The following is a 14,149-nucleotide window of genomic DNA, read 5'->3' on the forward strand; positions in this document are numbered from 1 at the left end:
TTTGCAGACATAATAAAATTTATTTAAATTCCATGCATTACGGTAGCTACAAGTGTAGTCATATGAAACGGAAGGACAATAACTTCTTCTGTCCATACAATGTAGCTGTAAGTGAAATGAATGGGAGTTCCACAGTTACAAAGAAACAAACAAAACAAAAAAAAAAAAGACCAAAAAAAAAAAAAAAAAAAAAAAAAAGAAAAAACCAAAAAAGGTAGATCTGTTTCAATGTTGAGTTGTCTGTGAATTCAGATACAGTCACTAGACTGTAAACTTTTGGGGGAGAAGATGGGCTCACCACAATTGTACAACTGAAAATGTTTAGTTTAGGACAGTCTGAAGAAGCTCTGAAGATACCTTTTAATAATTACTACTGATACTCTGGGAAATGAAAAAAATCCCTTAGCCTTCATCCTAATTGTTAGAATCAGGACAGCAATTGCAGACAGTCCACTTCCAAAGTGCAGCTAAATAGGGTTTTATTATGCAGCTCCTTCAAGTTGTACTGAGTAAGCTTTACTTTGAACCAGTTTTGCTTTAATTCCTCAAGAAAAACTTCACTGGTCCTCATCAGCTTACATTGCTTTTGATATGCAAAAATTTACAGACTGTGCTTGATTCTGACCCTCCCATATTTCGGTATGTGCAAATTCTCAGGGATTTAAATAGTCTGTCTCCCTCTCAGTTCAGACTGATCTTTAAAACAGCAAGGATTATCCAGCCCTCTAAATTAAAGACAGGGTGAACTGAGTAATTTATATAACTGGCACTTTTTAATTGGCCCAGTTCTCCCACAAAATGCAGCTCTTATAAATACTAATAGGCACTATTGCCACAGATTCTCTTATTTTTGCAACTTTCACTGATTTACTGGTTGTTAGCATTTTCTGCAGTTAAGAATTTAACAATGCTGAATTTTATAAAGACACAATACGTACTTCTAGCCTTCAAAATTGACTTACTGTGTCTAGTAATGATGTTAAGTCAACCTAAATTTGCTGAAGTTATTAACAAATGTAAAGCTAATGAAGGTGCCACATTTGCATGAATGTTTTTTTAATTTTCAGAATGCATTCAACAAAGGGAAAGGGCAAACCTAATTGTTTTAATACAAACTTGGTTGAGTGCCCAATTGCCTCATTTAAAACTGTGTGTGTGGGGAGGCTGAGGAGTTTAGAAAAGTCCAAGTAACCAAATATCTGGGTTACTGGAGAGTTAAAAAGCTAAATGCAACTGCGTTACATCCGGATAAAAAACATTATTCAAAAGCAATTCGAATACCGAAAAAGATTTCAAATTGAATAGTTTATTAACATGGTAGTCATCTTTGTAACATGTGCACACACACTCGCACACTCTGAATGATCTGCCTGGAAAAAAGAGGTCTTAATATATATGCTGGGGGAAATTAAACATTAAAAATCCTTTAGATTTTCATAATTATAGGCAATTATGTCCACATCACTTACAAAGCTATTGCCGAATCTTTCCAAGGAAGCAGAATTTGGGAGAAAAAAAAATTTCTTTTTTTGGGAAAATTCAACAGTGGCATAGCAGAGCTCTCAATATGAGAAAGCTGACATAATGTGGACCTTTGCTGTGAAATTTGTCTTTGCAAAATATGGGGAGAAGTTTATCAATGGGCAGAAAATAAGAAGGCGGTGTGAAGTAGGCTTTTGCTGAGTCGATTTTCCTCACAGTTTTGTGCGGGGTCATTGAGAAAAATGCTTAGTCCTTCTCTGGAACCAGTTTCAGAACTTTTCCAATTGCAATGGTCTTACCTAAACCAAGGAGACAAACAGCAGAGTTACATTTATTGTGAAAAGGATGTAGAAGTCTCCAAGAACGTGAAAGCTTTCCCCAAAATACAGGCTCTTAAGAGTATTAGAAATCATAGAGAAGAAATTGTTTTATTGTAGCATAAAAGCATCTGTGTATTTTAAAAGCTCGATAAAATCTTCAAAATAGTAAATCTGCTATTCTCACAGTCAAGAACATGATGTGGATTGTGGAAAGCCTGCTCTGCACTCATCTAAGGAGAAGGCAAGGCAGAATCACTACCAGATCTGTAAAGATAATTTATTTTAAATGCATCCCACAAATCTGTTGAGTTTTATCAGGGTGTGCATGAGTTAAAGACCAACACACACAACCCCTCTGATATTTTCTAACTTTCAACAGTGAAACTATGGTATTCATATTGTAGGTGGACATTGCAGGACACATTAAGAAAGCATTGCTGGTAATCTTTCAAATCCAATCTTTTGTTTCACAGTGCACATTTCTGTACATTATTCATCTAAAAGAAAGCTTCCTGTTACCAGCAAGAACTCTGCACAATGACAACAATTTGCTTAGATTTACTTTCCCATTGTTACCCAGAGAGTGATTTCCACTAGATACCAGCATTTTAATACCTCATTGCCATGCATGATGCCCTATTTGAAGCAGCTGTATTTTTGCAGCAGTCAGGAGCTGCAGAGGAAAGAGCCTTACCCTCATCCCTTAAGGTAAAGCGACCCATCTGAGGGAAATCTTTGAATGTCTCAAGGCAGATCGTTCCTGCTGTCCTTAAACGGGCAATGCAAACTTGATCTTGTTTCACAAAACGGGGCCGTGTCTTACTTTTTTCTCCTGTTTTTTTGTCTACCAAGCAGATTAAGGCCTGCACAAGAAGAAAATTCATAGCTGTGATTGCTAAAATAAGGGTTATTTTTCTTTACAAACACTTACTTACAAATATATATGCAAAAAAACCTTCCAAGATTTACCGCGTAAGAGTCAGTCATGACTTGCCACACTCTTCAGAAAGCTTATGCTGACAGTTACAGCCATTTCTGTTTGTGTAAGGAGACTGACCAAGAATCCAAAACTGAGCTTTGTTGCATTAGTTGCTCTACAGATGTATGTCCTGACAGAACAACTCATCCCAACAACTGGACTGTCTACTTCAAATGACACTTACTGTTATCTCAACTTCTTCAATACAGGTGTGGATGTGCAGCACAGCATTATAACCTGGGCAGATAATGGATTTGTGCTCAATTATCACTATCTGCAAAACAATTCAAAATAAGTGCATTTTTCCTAATTTCAATTATAAAAGAACAGAGAATAATCAAATGCAGAACTATATTAGAAGGTCTAGTTGAAAAATACACACACACAGTTTTGTCAAAGAACCAAAATTTTTAAGTTATAACTTGTTTATAATAGGAAAGTACAAAATTGAAGAACTGGCCTGATGAGATCTTGCTTTCACCATTATAAGCATCCAAAACTTCACTGAAAACTTAAATTCAAAATAAATGATATGATGCCAGTGTTAAGTACATATGTTATTGCTCATTTAGAGATATGGTAGTGAATAAGAAATCTGAACTGAAACTTCAAACTTCTAAAGTTTAGAATTGGTGAAACAAAAAATATTGTCGTGTTTTTTACCCCTTACACAGCAATTAAATGCTGGTTATTGTACCTGGGCATCAAACGTGCGTCCAGAATGACAAAGGTTGTTGAGATCACAGAGAATAAATCCTGGAAGGATCTCTTCCTCTTCAATTCCCTTCAGTCTGATTTTTAGATTTTCACCTGGGGCTACTGAATCGGTTTCTACATCATCAGAAAGGATTCCAAGAACTTCCACATTGTGCTTAAAGAAAACAAAAATGTAGTTTTGTACTGTGAATATTTTAGTCTGGTACAAAATAATTTTAATATAACAGAATTTCAGTAAGTTCCACTACAGTTTAAATTCACTATATTCAATTTTGCAAGCTTCAGAACACTTAAAATATGATTTCAAGTCTGATGACTTGTAGTCCAGCAACTGAGTTTCGAAGGCAAGACAACCCAAGTTCTGAGTGCTTAGGGAGGGACCATACACACACCCTGCCCCCAGAAACTTCATCCATGTGAAACCTCAGAGCTTAGCTGTATCCAACAGAGCAACACAACATTTTCTAAGTAATGAGGATCTTTAAGAATCAAGCTCATTTTTTAGGGTAGTAAATATCTAAACCTTCCCATACCTTGTTTGGCATCATCACAAGCTGTTGTCCTTTGCAAATAGAGCCCGACTCCAGCTTCCCAAGGACCACAGTGCCCATATCCTTCACAAAAGGAAATCATTGCATAAAAATTGGAAATATTTTCCTAAAGAGTCTGCTCTATTTATGATTTAACTCTAAGTTTGATTACTTAGCCCTGTAAAGTTATCTAGCACTGGTATACTTAATATTTTAAAAACTGTTCTCATGAAAGATTACAGATTTTAAGAGTTTCATATAATACCAAAATTGTTTACTTTCCCTTCCCACCTCTATTTTACAGTTGGAAATGTAACATTAGCAAAGAAAAAAAGATACTCTCTAAAAGTAAGTTAAAAGTCTATTTACTGCTCTCTGATAACAGCCCGTTTATACTTTCCATCCTATTATTTTAATTTGTACCTTGTATTTATCCACAATTGGCAGCCTGATTGGTCCATCAACTGAACGGTTGAAGTTTGGCAAGTTATCCAGGTATGGAATAAATGGTAATCCACTAAAAGAGGAGAAGGCATTTGTTTCAATTTTGTGAGCACCCTTCCATTTAAAACATCACTCAGAATGGACACATGCAGACCAACAAAAAGAATGGTTTTCACTCTCTCATCATTAAGAACAGTGACTTCTAAGACAGTTAAATCTATTTTAACATCCCATCAGTAGTGTCCACTTTACCCCAGCTAACATATATAATAATATATTACTCAGGAAGTGCATGTTTTTAAGTTACATTACAAGCATATTTTACACAAATTAACTATTCATTTGAGAATCACAATAGATGTGTACTATATTTTGGAACTACAAAGCTAGGTCCAAATGTGATTTCCATTAATACTTTTTTAAGTACAATGAACAATACTGAAAAACATGATATCCACTGAGAGACATGGCTTTGCACTAATTATAACAGAGCTCCAAGCAAACTTTTCACATCACACAATTACTCATTCCAGCATCATGTCAACTGCAGCATCACTGGCAAATTCAAGTGCTTGTGTGGCACTAAACTCACATAGCCACAGAAATACTGCTAATGTTTTACTGATAATCCTCTGCAGGCAAATGCTTTTTGCTGGCACATTGTATGGCTGTGTTCCTGTTGCCCTGATTTATTTCCTCAAGCACTTTAGAACACAACTACAGCACAGCACTCTATACTACCTCCCACTTCACTGTAGCATTTACTTTGATTGAAATACAGCAAATATTCAGGTGGCTCAATTTAAGATACATACATATACCAAGGACAGAATTCTGACTGTTCTTTAAGGTTTGCTCCAGTCAGTCCTGAGCAGGGCATGAAATGAATATCCTTTTTGGGATTGAAGCCAACTTTCTTCAAAAATGGCACCAGTTTCTCTTTACATTCCTCATATCTATTAAAATGACAAGCAGATCAAGATAAGTTTCACTTATTCCAGCATAAAATAATACTGTACTTTAAAAAACCAACAAACCCCCTGGACATATCATTTTCATCAGTTAAGTTACTACGTGAGCAGCAAGCAAACCTAATAAAGCTTAGTGGCCTATCTGCATCTTCTCTCCAGCCTTCCAGCACAACTTGGTATTGTCTGTTCCCCCTCACTCCTCTGCTCCATAAAGCACCATCGGTTTTCTCCATCTGCTTCAATTATGGGGCTGGATAAGCAGCACCACATGGTGGAACTGCTCTGAGCAGGACATCCAGGCCAACACAGCAGGACAGACCAAGCAGCTGAGGTGGTGCTGCAGCCTTTCCCTGTAGTGCTGCCTCGGTCTCCTCCAGTCTCCTCCATAAGTTCTGAAGGTTTTGTGTTGGTTATTTCTGGTACACTTCTTCCTTGCGGTTTTGGCTGAATTCAATGTCAGAAGGTTGGGGCAGGACTAAGAGAGCACAAGTGGCCATGCCTGAGTCTCTCAGTAAAGCAGGTTCATGCTCTAAGGCTGCACAGGCCCCCATGGCTTTCCTCAGAAACCTTCACAAGTCTTGGCAGCACACACAGCAAATTGTGACAACTCTGCCAAACTCCACTACTGAAAACTGAGTCAATTCCTCTTTTTAAATTCAGTATAAAGTTTCCAAGTCAACAATTGAACTATGTTAGAATGCATGGATTTGTTAGATAGGTCTGCAAGGATCCATGCAGATGAAAATGAATGTTTTAAAGTAATGCAGAAGTTCAAGCTTAGTGGAGAGGCACTGTCCTAGGCACTGTGCTTCTCGTTTTCTGCCATTTTTATAACCTCTGTCTTTAGTCCACCAGTTTACCATTGTTTCAGCAAAAATGGGATAAAAAATTACCTAGGAATTCTTTTCAGTGCCTTTCAATGAAGAATAATTTTTTAATATTAAACTCACCTTTCGTTACTCCAGTTTACAGTTGGATCATCCATTTTATTAATAAGAACTATTAAATGTTTTACACCTGCTGTTTTTGCTAACATGGCATGTTCTCTTGTTTGTCCACCTTTCTCAAATCCAGTTTCAAACTCTCCTTTTCTTGCAGAAATAACCTAATTAAAAACATGTATTTTAATAAAAGTTCTACAATTCTCTCAACAGGACAATCAACAATGGATAACACTGCCTTATTCAAAGATAACTTTGAGTAAGTCAAAACTAGTAAAAGCTTTCAAAATGCACTGGTATATCCTTAATGTTACCCATTACTTTCTGCACTGACATAAAGAAATCACATGACACCTGTGGACAATTTTAAGAATCTTTTAAGTTACTCCAAAACTCACTCAACTTGGTAAACTTAACATTTAAAGATTCTGCTGTAACTAACCAAAAGAATAAGCAAACAAACAAACAAAAAAAAATAAAAATCAAAAGTTTAATTCCACAGTATACCCAAAATAAAAGTATTCTGATTTGTCCTTACCAGCACAGCAAGATCAGCTTGAGAAGCCCCACCAATCATATTTGGAACAAAGCTCTTATGTCCAGGAGCATCTAAAATAGTGAAGTGTTTCTTCTCCGTTTCAAAATAGGCACGACCCACTTCTACTGTTTTACCTTTGTCTCGTTCTTCTTGGTTTGTGTCTAAGGCCCACGAAAGGTACCTAAAAAAATCCCAACCCAAACACTCTTATTTTTGTATTAATTTTTATTAATTTATATATGATTTGTTATCATAAAATGTCTTTTTTTCTGCTCAATTATTCTAACCATGTCAGCATTACCAAACTTAAGCATTTCCAAGACCAACAGTGACTTTCATTGACTGTTTTATTCCCTCTATCTTTGATACTTTGATCATATCAACTGCAGTTCCCTCCTAATTCTTTTATCCCATTGGCCACTGATAAGTTAGATTTCAGTCAGAATGGTCAGTTCCCAATAGGGGGACAATGGTTGCTTGGTAAAAAGAACATAAGACACCCTTTCTATTCCTCTCTCTCCCACATAATAATGTTAGTTCAGGTCAATGCCCATCCCTTGAGTGCTCCATCACTGCTCTATCCCTAAGGAAGTCTTTAGCTGCTCCTTTTCCAGAGCCCTTTGAACCCCACAGCCAAAAATAGAAAGCTTTCAAAAGGGAAATCAATTTTCCAGGAGTTGTTTGAAGGAGAAATCTGGTTGCTACATGTGCTGTATACGCAGACACTGCCCCCCAAAACCCAACCAACCAAAACACGACAACAAAACCCAAACCAGAGGCCAACAAAAAATCCACCCATGCCAAGAGCCCAAAGGAAGGCAGCCCTACAGGGACAGAGCTCAAATCAGTTCCACATTTCATTGCAGTGAAAAAAAAGAGCAAAGTGTGCTGTTATCTTCAGCAAGTTCATACCATGTTTCTCTGTTTTTTTCTTTAGCTTCTCTTTCATATTTTTCAAGTGTTCTTTTGTCAACCATTCCCGTCAAATACCTAGGAAGAGGAGGAAGGGGAAAAATGCAATTTTACATTAAGCAGAAACATATTTCCAAGTAGTTAAATCCTTATACAATCCTTACAGATTATTTTGAAAAAATGGAATAGCCTGATGCTATCAGCAGTGGAATTTTTTTTGCACAAAAAGCCACGCCATTATCTGATATGTAAAAGAACACCAGCACCACTTTAGCAGAAGTATGAGGAATGTCTTTTAAGCCTAGTTGTAAAATGTTCCACAGAGGCAAGTTTTCAAAAGGAATTACATCTGTTAATTTTGATATATTGAATTAGTCTCAGAAACAGACTTAAGTAAAAATTGTTATAGAAGAATTTTTCACACCCCCATCCCATTCCTGAACTGTAAAGGAAAGTAACTTTGGTTTCATTCTTTTTACATAGAAAAGGAAACTGGTTTTTCAAGAGAGAGCTTTCAGTGATAAAAAGAAGCAAGTACTGTAGTTTTATTATATTAAAACATTAATTTTTTTCTCGGCTATTTCTACCTGATCTTTTAATAACAGTAATCTTCTTAATTTATAAGGACAATTAAACATAACAGTAAATACTGGGTTAATGACAGAGTTGATACAAGCACACAGTTTTTCCCCCTTACATCAAAGGGATATTGTGCAAAGCTGAAAGACCACAGAAAGCTTTAGGAACACAACACATCAGTAGGAGTGTTAAGAACAGGCATTTCCTTGTACAGGGAGAAAACTCAGACACATCAGATAATAAAATGCCTATTTGCTCTAGTATGAACCACAAGGTTAAATGCAGCATGACAATTCCAACATTCCAGTTTGGTCGAAACAAAACAAGATGAAAATGCCAAGACAAAGACCTCCCACTTTTGCTGAGAATATTATTGTAAAATCATAGAAATACTGAGTGTCAGCAAATAGCATTTATTTCCTCATGTACTGATTTCCATGTTTAAAAACTGTAAAATCTAGCTGCATGTATTTACTTTTATCTCACATTGCAGATACTGGCATATTTTGAAATCAAATTATGTCTGACAATATTTGCACCGGGGAATAAAGATATTACATTTTTTTTAGTCTTCTCAAAAAGGACAAAATTTAACAAAAGGTATAAAGCAGTTTCAAATAGCATTTTAAAATCATGAAGAAAAATAGCCACGTTCTAAGAAAGTGATTCATGTTTAAAAATTAATAATGTATGATTTCACACAGCTGTTTCCATTAAGTGAAAATCCTATAGCAATAAAAGTGATCTGCTGGAATTAAGAAATTCCAAAGACAATAAGTAACTAAATTGACTGGGATAGTAACACTATACAAGTATTCATCTATGCTGATTAAAGCCACAAAGAAAATATCACTCATATAAATTGATGTTTTTTAATTCACAAGAAAGAAAACGAAATCTAAAAATTTAAGTTTCCTTACATTATTTGTCCTCCAATAGTTGACTTGCCAGCGTCTAAAAAAAAAAAAAATAAAGTCATGCACAATTTAAAAGAAAATCCTAGAAAAAGAAAACCATTATGAACAAAGTAATCTGATTTAATTCCAAATGATTTATTTTTTAAATCATAGTCCTAAGTTTTTTGAGGCATCCTGCACCTTTCCTTGTTCCCATAATAATTTGTTGACAATTCGATTACACTGAATTTTGAAAATTCTGTTTTCATACATGCAAATTGGGCATTACCCATAACAAAAACCCCTCAACAAGGAGTGCTCCAGCTAAAGCAGGGGTTAAGAGTGTGGGAAGCTCATGCAAAACCCCTTTCCCTGCTTCCTTTATCCCAACTTGAGTGGGCTGCTCTTCAACACTGGGATGTACCTCTGCCCACTGCCCCCTTAGCCAAGGACTTAGCTACAGTACTTCTAAGGTGATAAGAGACTGTACAAATAAAGAGACAGAATTTATTGTGTACCTTGTGATTTAATAATTCTTCTGTACTTTTGACACCACCTAAGTTTTCTGAAGCTTGTTGAAACTATTAAATGAAGATATTTTGCTATAAATGCTCCTTTTAACTATGAATTACATTAATCTATTGTTTGTAACTCTGCAATTTTTAGTATTTAGAATAATAGTGTTTGAATCTAAAAGTAAGCAACCCTACCCTTTTAATTTAAGCAGAAAAGAAGCACTGCTTTCTGATTTTGTTTTTTAGATCATAAACACATAATCACTTCAGCACTCAATAGGAGCAGGTACTTGAGAAATCATGGACACAGGCACTGCTGTGCCCCAGAGAACACACTCTGCTCTTGGCACTCTACCCCTGAAAGACCTTCTTCACTTTTTATTCATTTTTCCAGAGCAGCTTCATTAGAATGAATGCTCCCATTGCCCTCAAGACAAGATGAACCCACACATCCCCACAAAGAACAGCATTAATTTCTAATCCTCTGAGTTCTGGATAACACACACCATAAAGATCCAATTACTCCACACTCACTTCCAACTCACCTACGTGTCCAATGAATACTACGTTTACGTGCTCTTTTTTAGGAGCACCTGGAGGTGCTACAACAGATTTGGGTTTTGGTATTTCCTCCTCCTCTTCCATCATTTCCTGAGCGCTTTCTTCCGAAGGCCCCGCGTCCCCTGTGGGGCCACTGCCAAGCTCTGCTTCACTTGTTTCTTCTTTGTGGTCCCACGACTCTTCTGGGGACATTTCTGTCTCTCCATTTTCCACTGAAAAAAAAAAAATCAAGCGGTCAAATATATTCAAAGTGATAAAGAAATTAAAAGCAATTACTACGGGGGAAAGCCCCTGCCCCAGAGATGCAACCGAAAGGTTTCAAGTGCCCATCTGTTAATGTCTTCCTAAATAAAAGGGGACAACTGCTGCTTGTTCTGGAATTATTAGTACTGGGAGCTTTCAAACCAGCTTGTGTGCTGACAGAAGACATCTATGATTCACAGGGATTAAGAAACTTCTGAGTTAACCAGGCAACAATTTTACAAAGAAAAAGCAAATGTGAAGCTCCACTCAGCCCATCACACTGGTCTGAATCCACAGACTCACACTGTCAGGTGTTTAGAAAGCCAAGGACAGGGACTGTGGTTTAAGTTTGCTCATAACCCATATTAAAACAATGAGAAAGATACAATTTCCACGTTCTGATCACTCATATTGCTGATCACTTTGAAGTTTTTTGTTAATCACCATTCCACATATATGAATGGGTCTATTTTGTAATATGAAATTATTTTTTTAATACAGCACTAATACTTTTACAGCGTCCAAGTAATCTGATCACACCTGTCAGCACATGCAAGTGCTTGATTATCTCTTTCCTCATCCAAGTATAAAGACACAACACAAAATAGTAAGGACCCAAAATGTAAAGGCTCTTCTATTTTGTTTGCAGTGATTCAGCAAAAGGACTACATAGTACATTATAGTACTACCACAGTGAAAAGGAACAATTGTCATCTTACCAACAGATTCTGAAATTTCCATGTTAACAGCAGCATTTGGACCTGGAGGGAAAAAAAAGGGAAAAAAAGGTATCATTAAAGGCACACATTTACCATGATAGTATCAAGAAGAGAGAAAGATGGAATGACTAAATTAAAAAAAGGATAGTTCGGATGTTTTGGCATTTGCCAAAATTATTCAATACACAGATTCAATTTCAAAAATTCTGCTTCATGCAGAATTTAGAGGAGTCTGTGGTTTATGGTCTTCCATAAACCACTTTATGCACCTTGTTCAACTGCCTCTAAAACTGTAAATAACTGCAGATATCCACACTGCCTTACAACAGTAGTATGAGGATAAAGAAGATTGGAAAAGGTTCATAGAGATTTTAAAGAGGAGATTCTTTGCAACAACTTTTAAAAAATGTTTAATGGAGGTCCATCAGAACACAAAACCAACTACCTTCACAAGGGGCTGTCTGCTCCTCTGGAGAAGTCTCTACAGGTGCACCTGGAGAGAAAAAAGTTTAACTTTTAAAATACAGTGATGAAACTAATTTTGCAAACTTTGGCACAAAAGACCATCTCCCAACTTTATTGCACGAAGTGTATTGAAAGAACAAACACCTCCCTCCCTGCCAAGCACTACCAAACAGCCTCAGAGCACAAATACTGCTGAAGAACACTGCCTACAACTTGTGAAAATAATACACTCTAAAACCAGGCCATTTATAGCCCGACATGGAAAGATACATTTAAAGCAAGCAATTTTTCTACACGTAATATTTTACCTGCCCACCTTTTTGGGGGATGCTGGCTATTTCAAGTTTTAGTGTCTAACTGGGGTTTAAAAATGTCAAAACAGTTTCATTGTATCCAAAGAACCAATATGCTTGTGGTGTCAAAAGTGTTTGGAAAGGCTCTGCCAGCTCCAGCTCACAGGCACATCTACACTGCTACTGCCTCACTTCCACAGAAACACTGAGGAGAAAATTGAACCAAGCTCTGAGGAATAAATTCTTATGATCCTCTGGAGTTATTGGGGTCAAGAAATGATAAACTCGTTCACATGCCTTCTAAGTTCACCAGTCCTCTTTAACACCATAATATGGTAACATTACTTGGTGGGCAATCTCACCACTCACGTGCTTATCAAAGCCACAAGTATGGTTTTTCAGATAAATCACTCAACCATGCTAAAATGCACTCATGCACTAAACTATATGCTGAGGTATAACTAATTATTAAACCTACCAGGAGTGATACATTCTTATTAGCAATTACACCACTTCATGTTTTAGGACGTTATTCCACATGATCAAGAGGCCTTCTATAATCATCCCTAAAACCTTAACCTATTTAGATTTCTCTTGGTATAAATTCAACTTCATAATTCTTTGACACAAGTTCATTATCTTTTTTTCAGCCACATACCAAATTCATACCCTCTGTTCAGCTGTACTCCAGCTCTCCTTCAATTCAATTATAAACAGAGATCTTAGAGCATCACTTGCTCTATATGCATGATGGGCCCTAAAGATGAAACAAATCCCCTCAAAAGAACAAAACCACCCAGAGAAGGACTTCATTCTAAGCCTCTTTGCTTTCGCACTGTTTGCGTATTTGCTGCAGACTCCTCTAAACTGGAGCAGTGCTGGGAGAGCTGGCAGAGGGCCAGAGGACAAAGCAGGCAGGGGGAATGTGGGTCACAGCACAACATCCAGTGGCCAGCAGCAAACTGTGGAGGGGCACAGAGGAGCTCAGGAGGGAACTGTTCCCTACACTCCTGTGCTGGATCAAATATGAGCTACATGCTCAAAAACATAGGAGCAAAATCTCAAGAGAATTGTTTAATATAGTAAGAAGGAGCATAAGAATAGAATACCTTGAGATCCCCTGGAAGAAATGATCTATTACTCCCATTTGGGAGCTGGAAAAGACTCAACTCAGCCCATTTATGAGTGTGGTAAGCGGGTGGCACAAAACTCAGGTATGAACCTAAAGCCTCCATTTTGTACCTCATCAGAAGATTGTTGGATGTTTCACACATACTGTGGTTGGGATGCTCAAATATTTGCATTACAAGATCACTGCAACAAGCTTTTGATTTCGCTCCAGAAGTTTGTCCATAATGCAAAACATATCAAATGACAGTATTTATGCACTTGTTTTGAATCAGAAGCTCTACAAGCAGTTGAAGACTTAGTTAATTTCTTAGAAATATATTGTCAATTAACAGCATTCATAATAAACTCAGTTTTTACTCTCTGGTCTGTAATACAGCAGGTGTGCAGACAGGGAAAAAAGTTTCTTCAAAACTAACAAGAGAAGAGGCAGAAAAAAGGTCCCTCTGTTAAATTTTGTACGAGTCTAGCCCACAAGAGAGTCAATAAGACAGCCTGTGCATGGATGCTAAAGAGAGTTAGTGCCACACAACCAGAGAGATACTCCACACTCATTTACCAAACACAAGTGACAGACGTGCTTTGAAAGAGGACACTGATGATATCAAACCTACACTGTTTTTTCAAAGTAGAAAGAAACACAAACCACTCTCTAAAAAAGTTTATTGTTAAGAAACCAAGCAAAAAATAAATAATCTTAACTTCAAAACTAACATGCTCTAAGTGATAAAAATAAACACCTTCCTCAGTAATTGTTTACAATTTTAGCTCATGTCAGGTTATTTCAGGCACTGGTACTTTTCAGACAAATATATGAAAGTCTGACTTTAAAGGGTCAGATTTATGAACAGATTGCCTGAAGTGTGCCTTCAGGCAATCCCCTGGAAAGAAGGACGCAGTCCTACTGCTTCTTGGA

At 36.9% G+C, this 14,149-nt stretch overlaps 1 protein-coding gene across 1 annotated transcript in view; it reads right to left on the minus strand.

Moving 5' to 3' along the window:
• Window positions 1-14,149, minus strand: part of GSPT1 (G1 to S phase transition 1) — a 22,633-nt gene continuing 8,484 nt past the window's right edge. Inside the window, exons 2-15 of the mRNA XM_027654904.1 lie at window positions 11,793-11,840; window positions 11,348-11,389; window positions 10,370-10,597; window positions 9,334-9,367; window positions 7,835-7,912; window positions 6,923-7,103; window positions 6,394-6,548; window positions 5,288-5,428; window positions 4,452-4,545; window positions 4,032-4,112; window positions 3,479-3,652; window positions 2,966-3,055; window positions 2,497-2,665; window positions 1-1,781 (exon numbers count right to left, since the gene is read on the minus strand). Coding sequence (XP_027510705.1) covers window positions 1,729-1,781; window positions 2,497-2,665; window positions 2,966-3,055; window positions 3,479-3,652; window positions 4,032-4,112; window positions 4,452-4,545; window positions 5,288-5,428; window positions 6,394-6,548; window positions 6,923-7,103; window positions 7,835-7,912; window positions 9,334-9,367; window positions 10,370-10,597; window positions 11,348-11,389; window positions 11,793-11,840 — 1,568 coding nt within the window. The 3' untranslated portion in view covers window positions 1-1,728. The remainder of the gene's footprint in view (window positions 1,782-2,496; window positions 2,666-2,965; window positions 3,056-3,478; window positions 3,653-4,031; window positions 4,113-4,451; window positions 4,546-5,287; window positions 5,429-6,393; window positions 6,549-6,922; window positions 7,104-7,834; window positions 7,913-9,333; window positions 9,368-10,369; window positions 10,598-11,347; window positions 11,390-11,792; window positions 11,841-14,149) is intronic.

This window comes from Corapipo altera, unplaced genomic scaffold (genome assembly GCF_003945725.1).
Source record: "Corapipo altera isolate COAL_440 unplaced genomic scaffold, ASM394572v1 98, whole genome shotgun sequence".
Lineage (NCBI taxonomy): Eukaryota > Metazoa > Chordata > Aves > Passeriformes > Pipridae > Corapipo > Corapipo altera.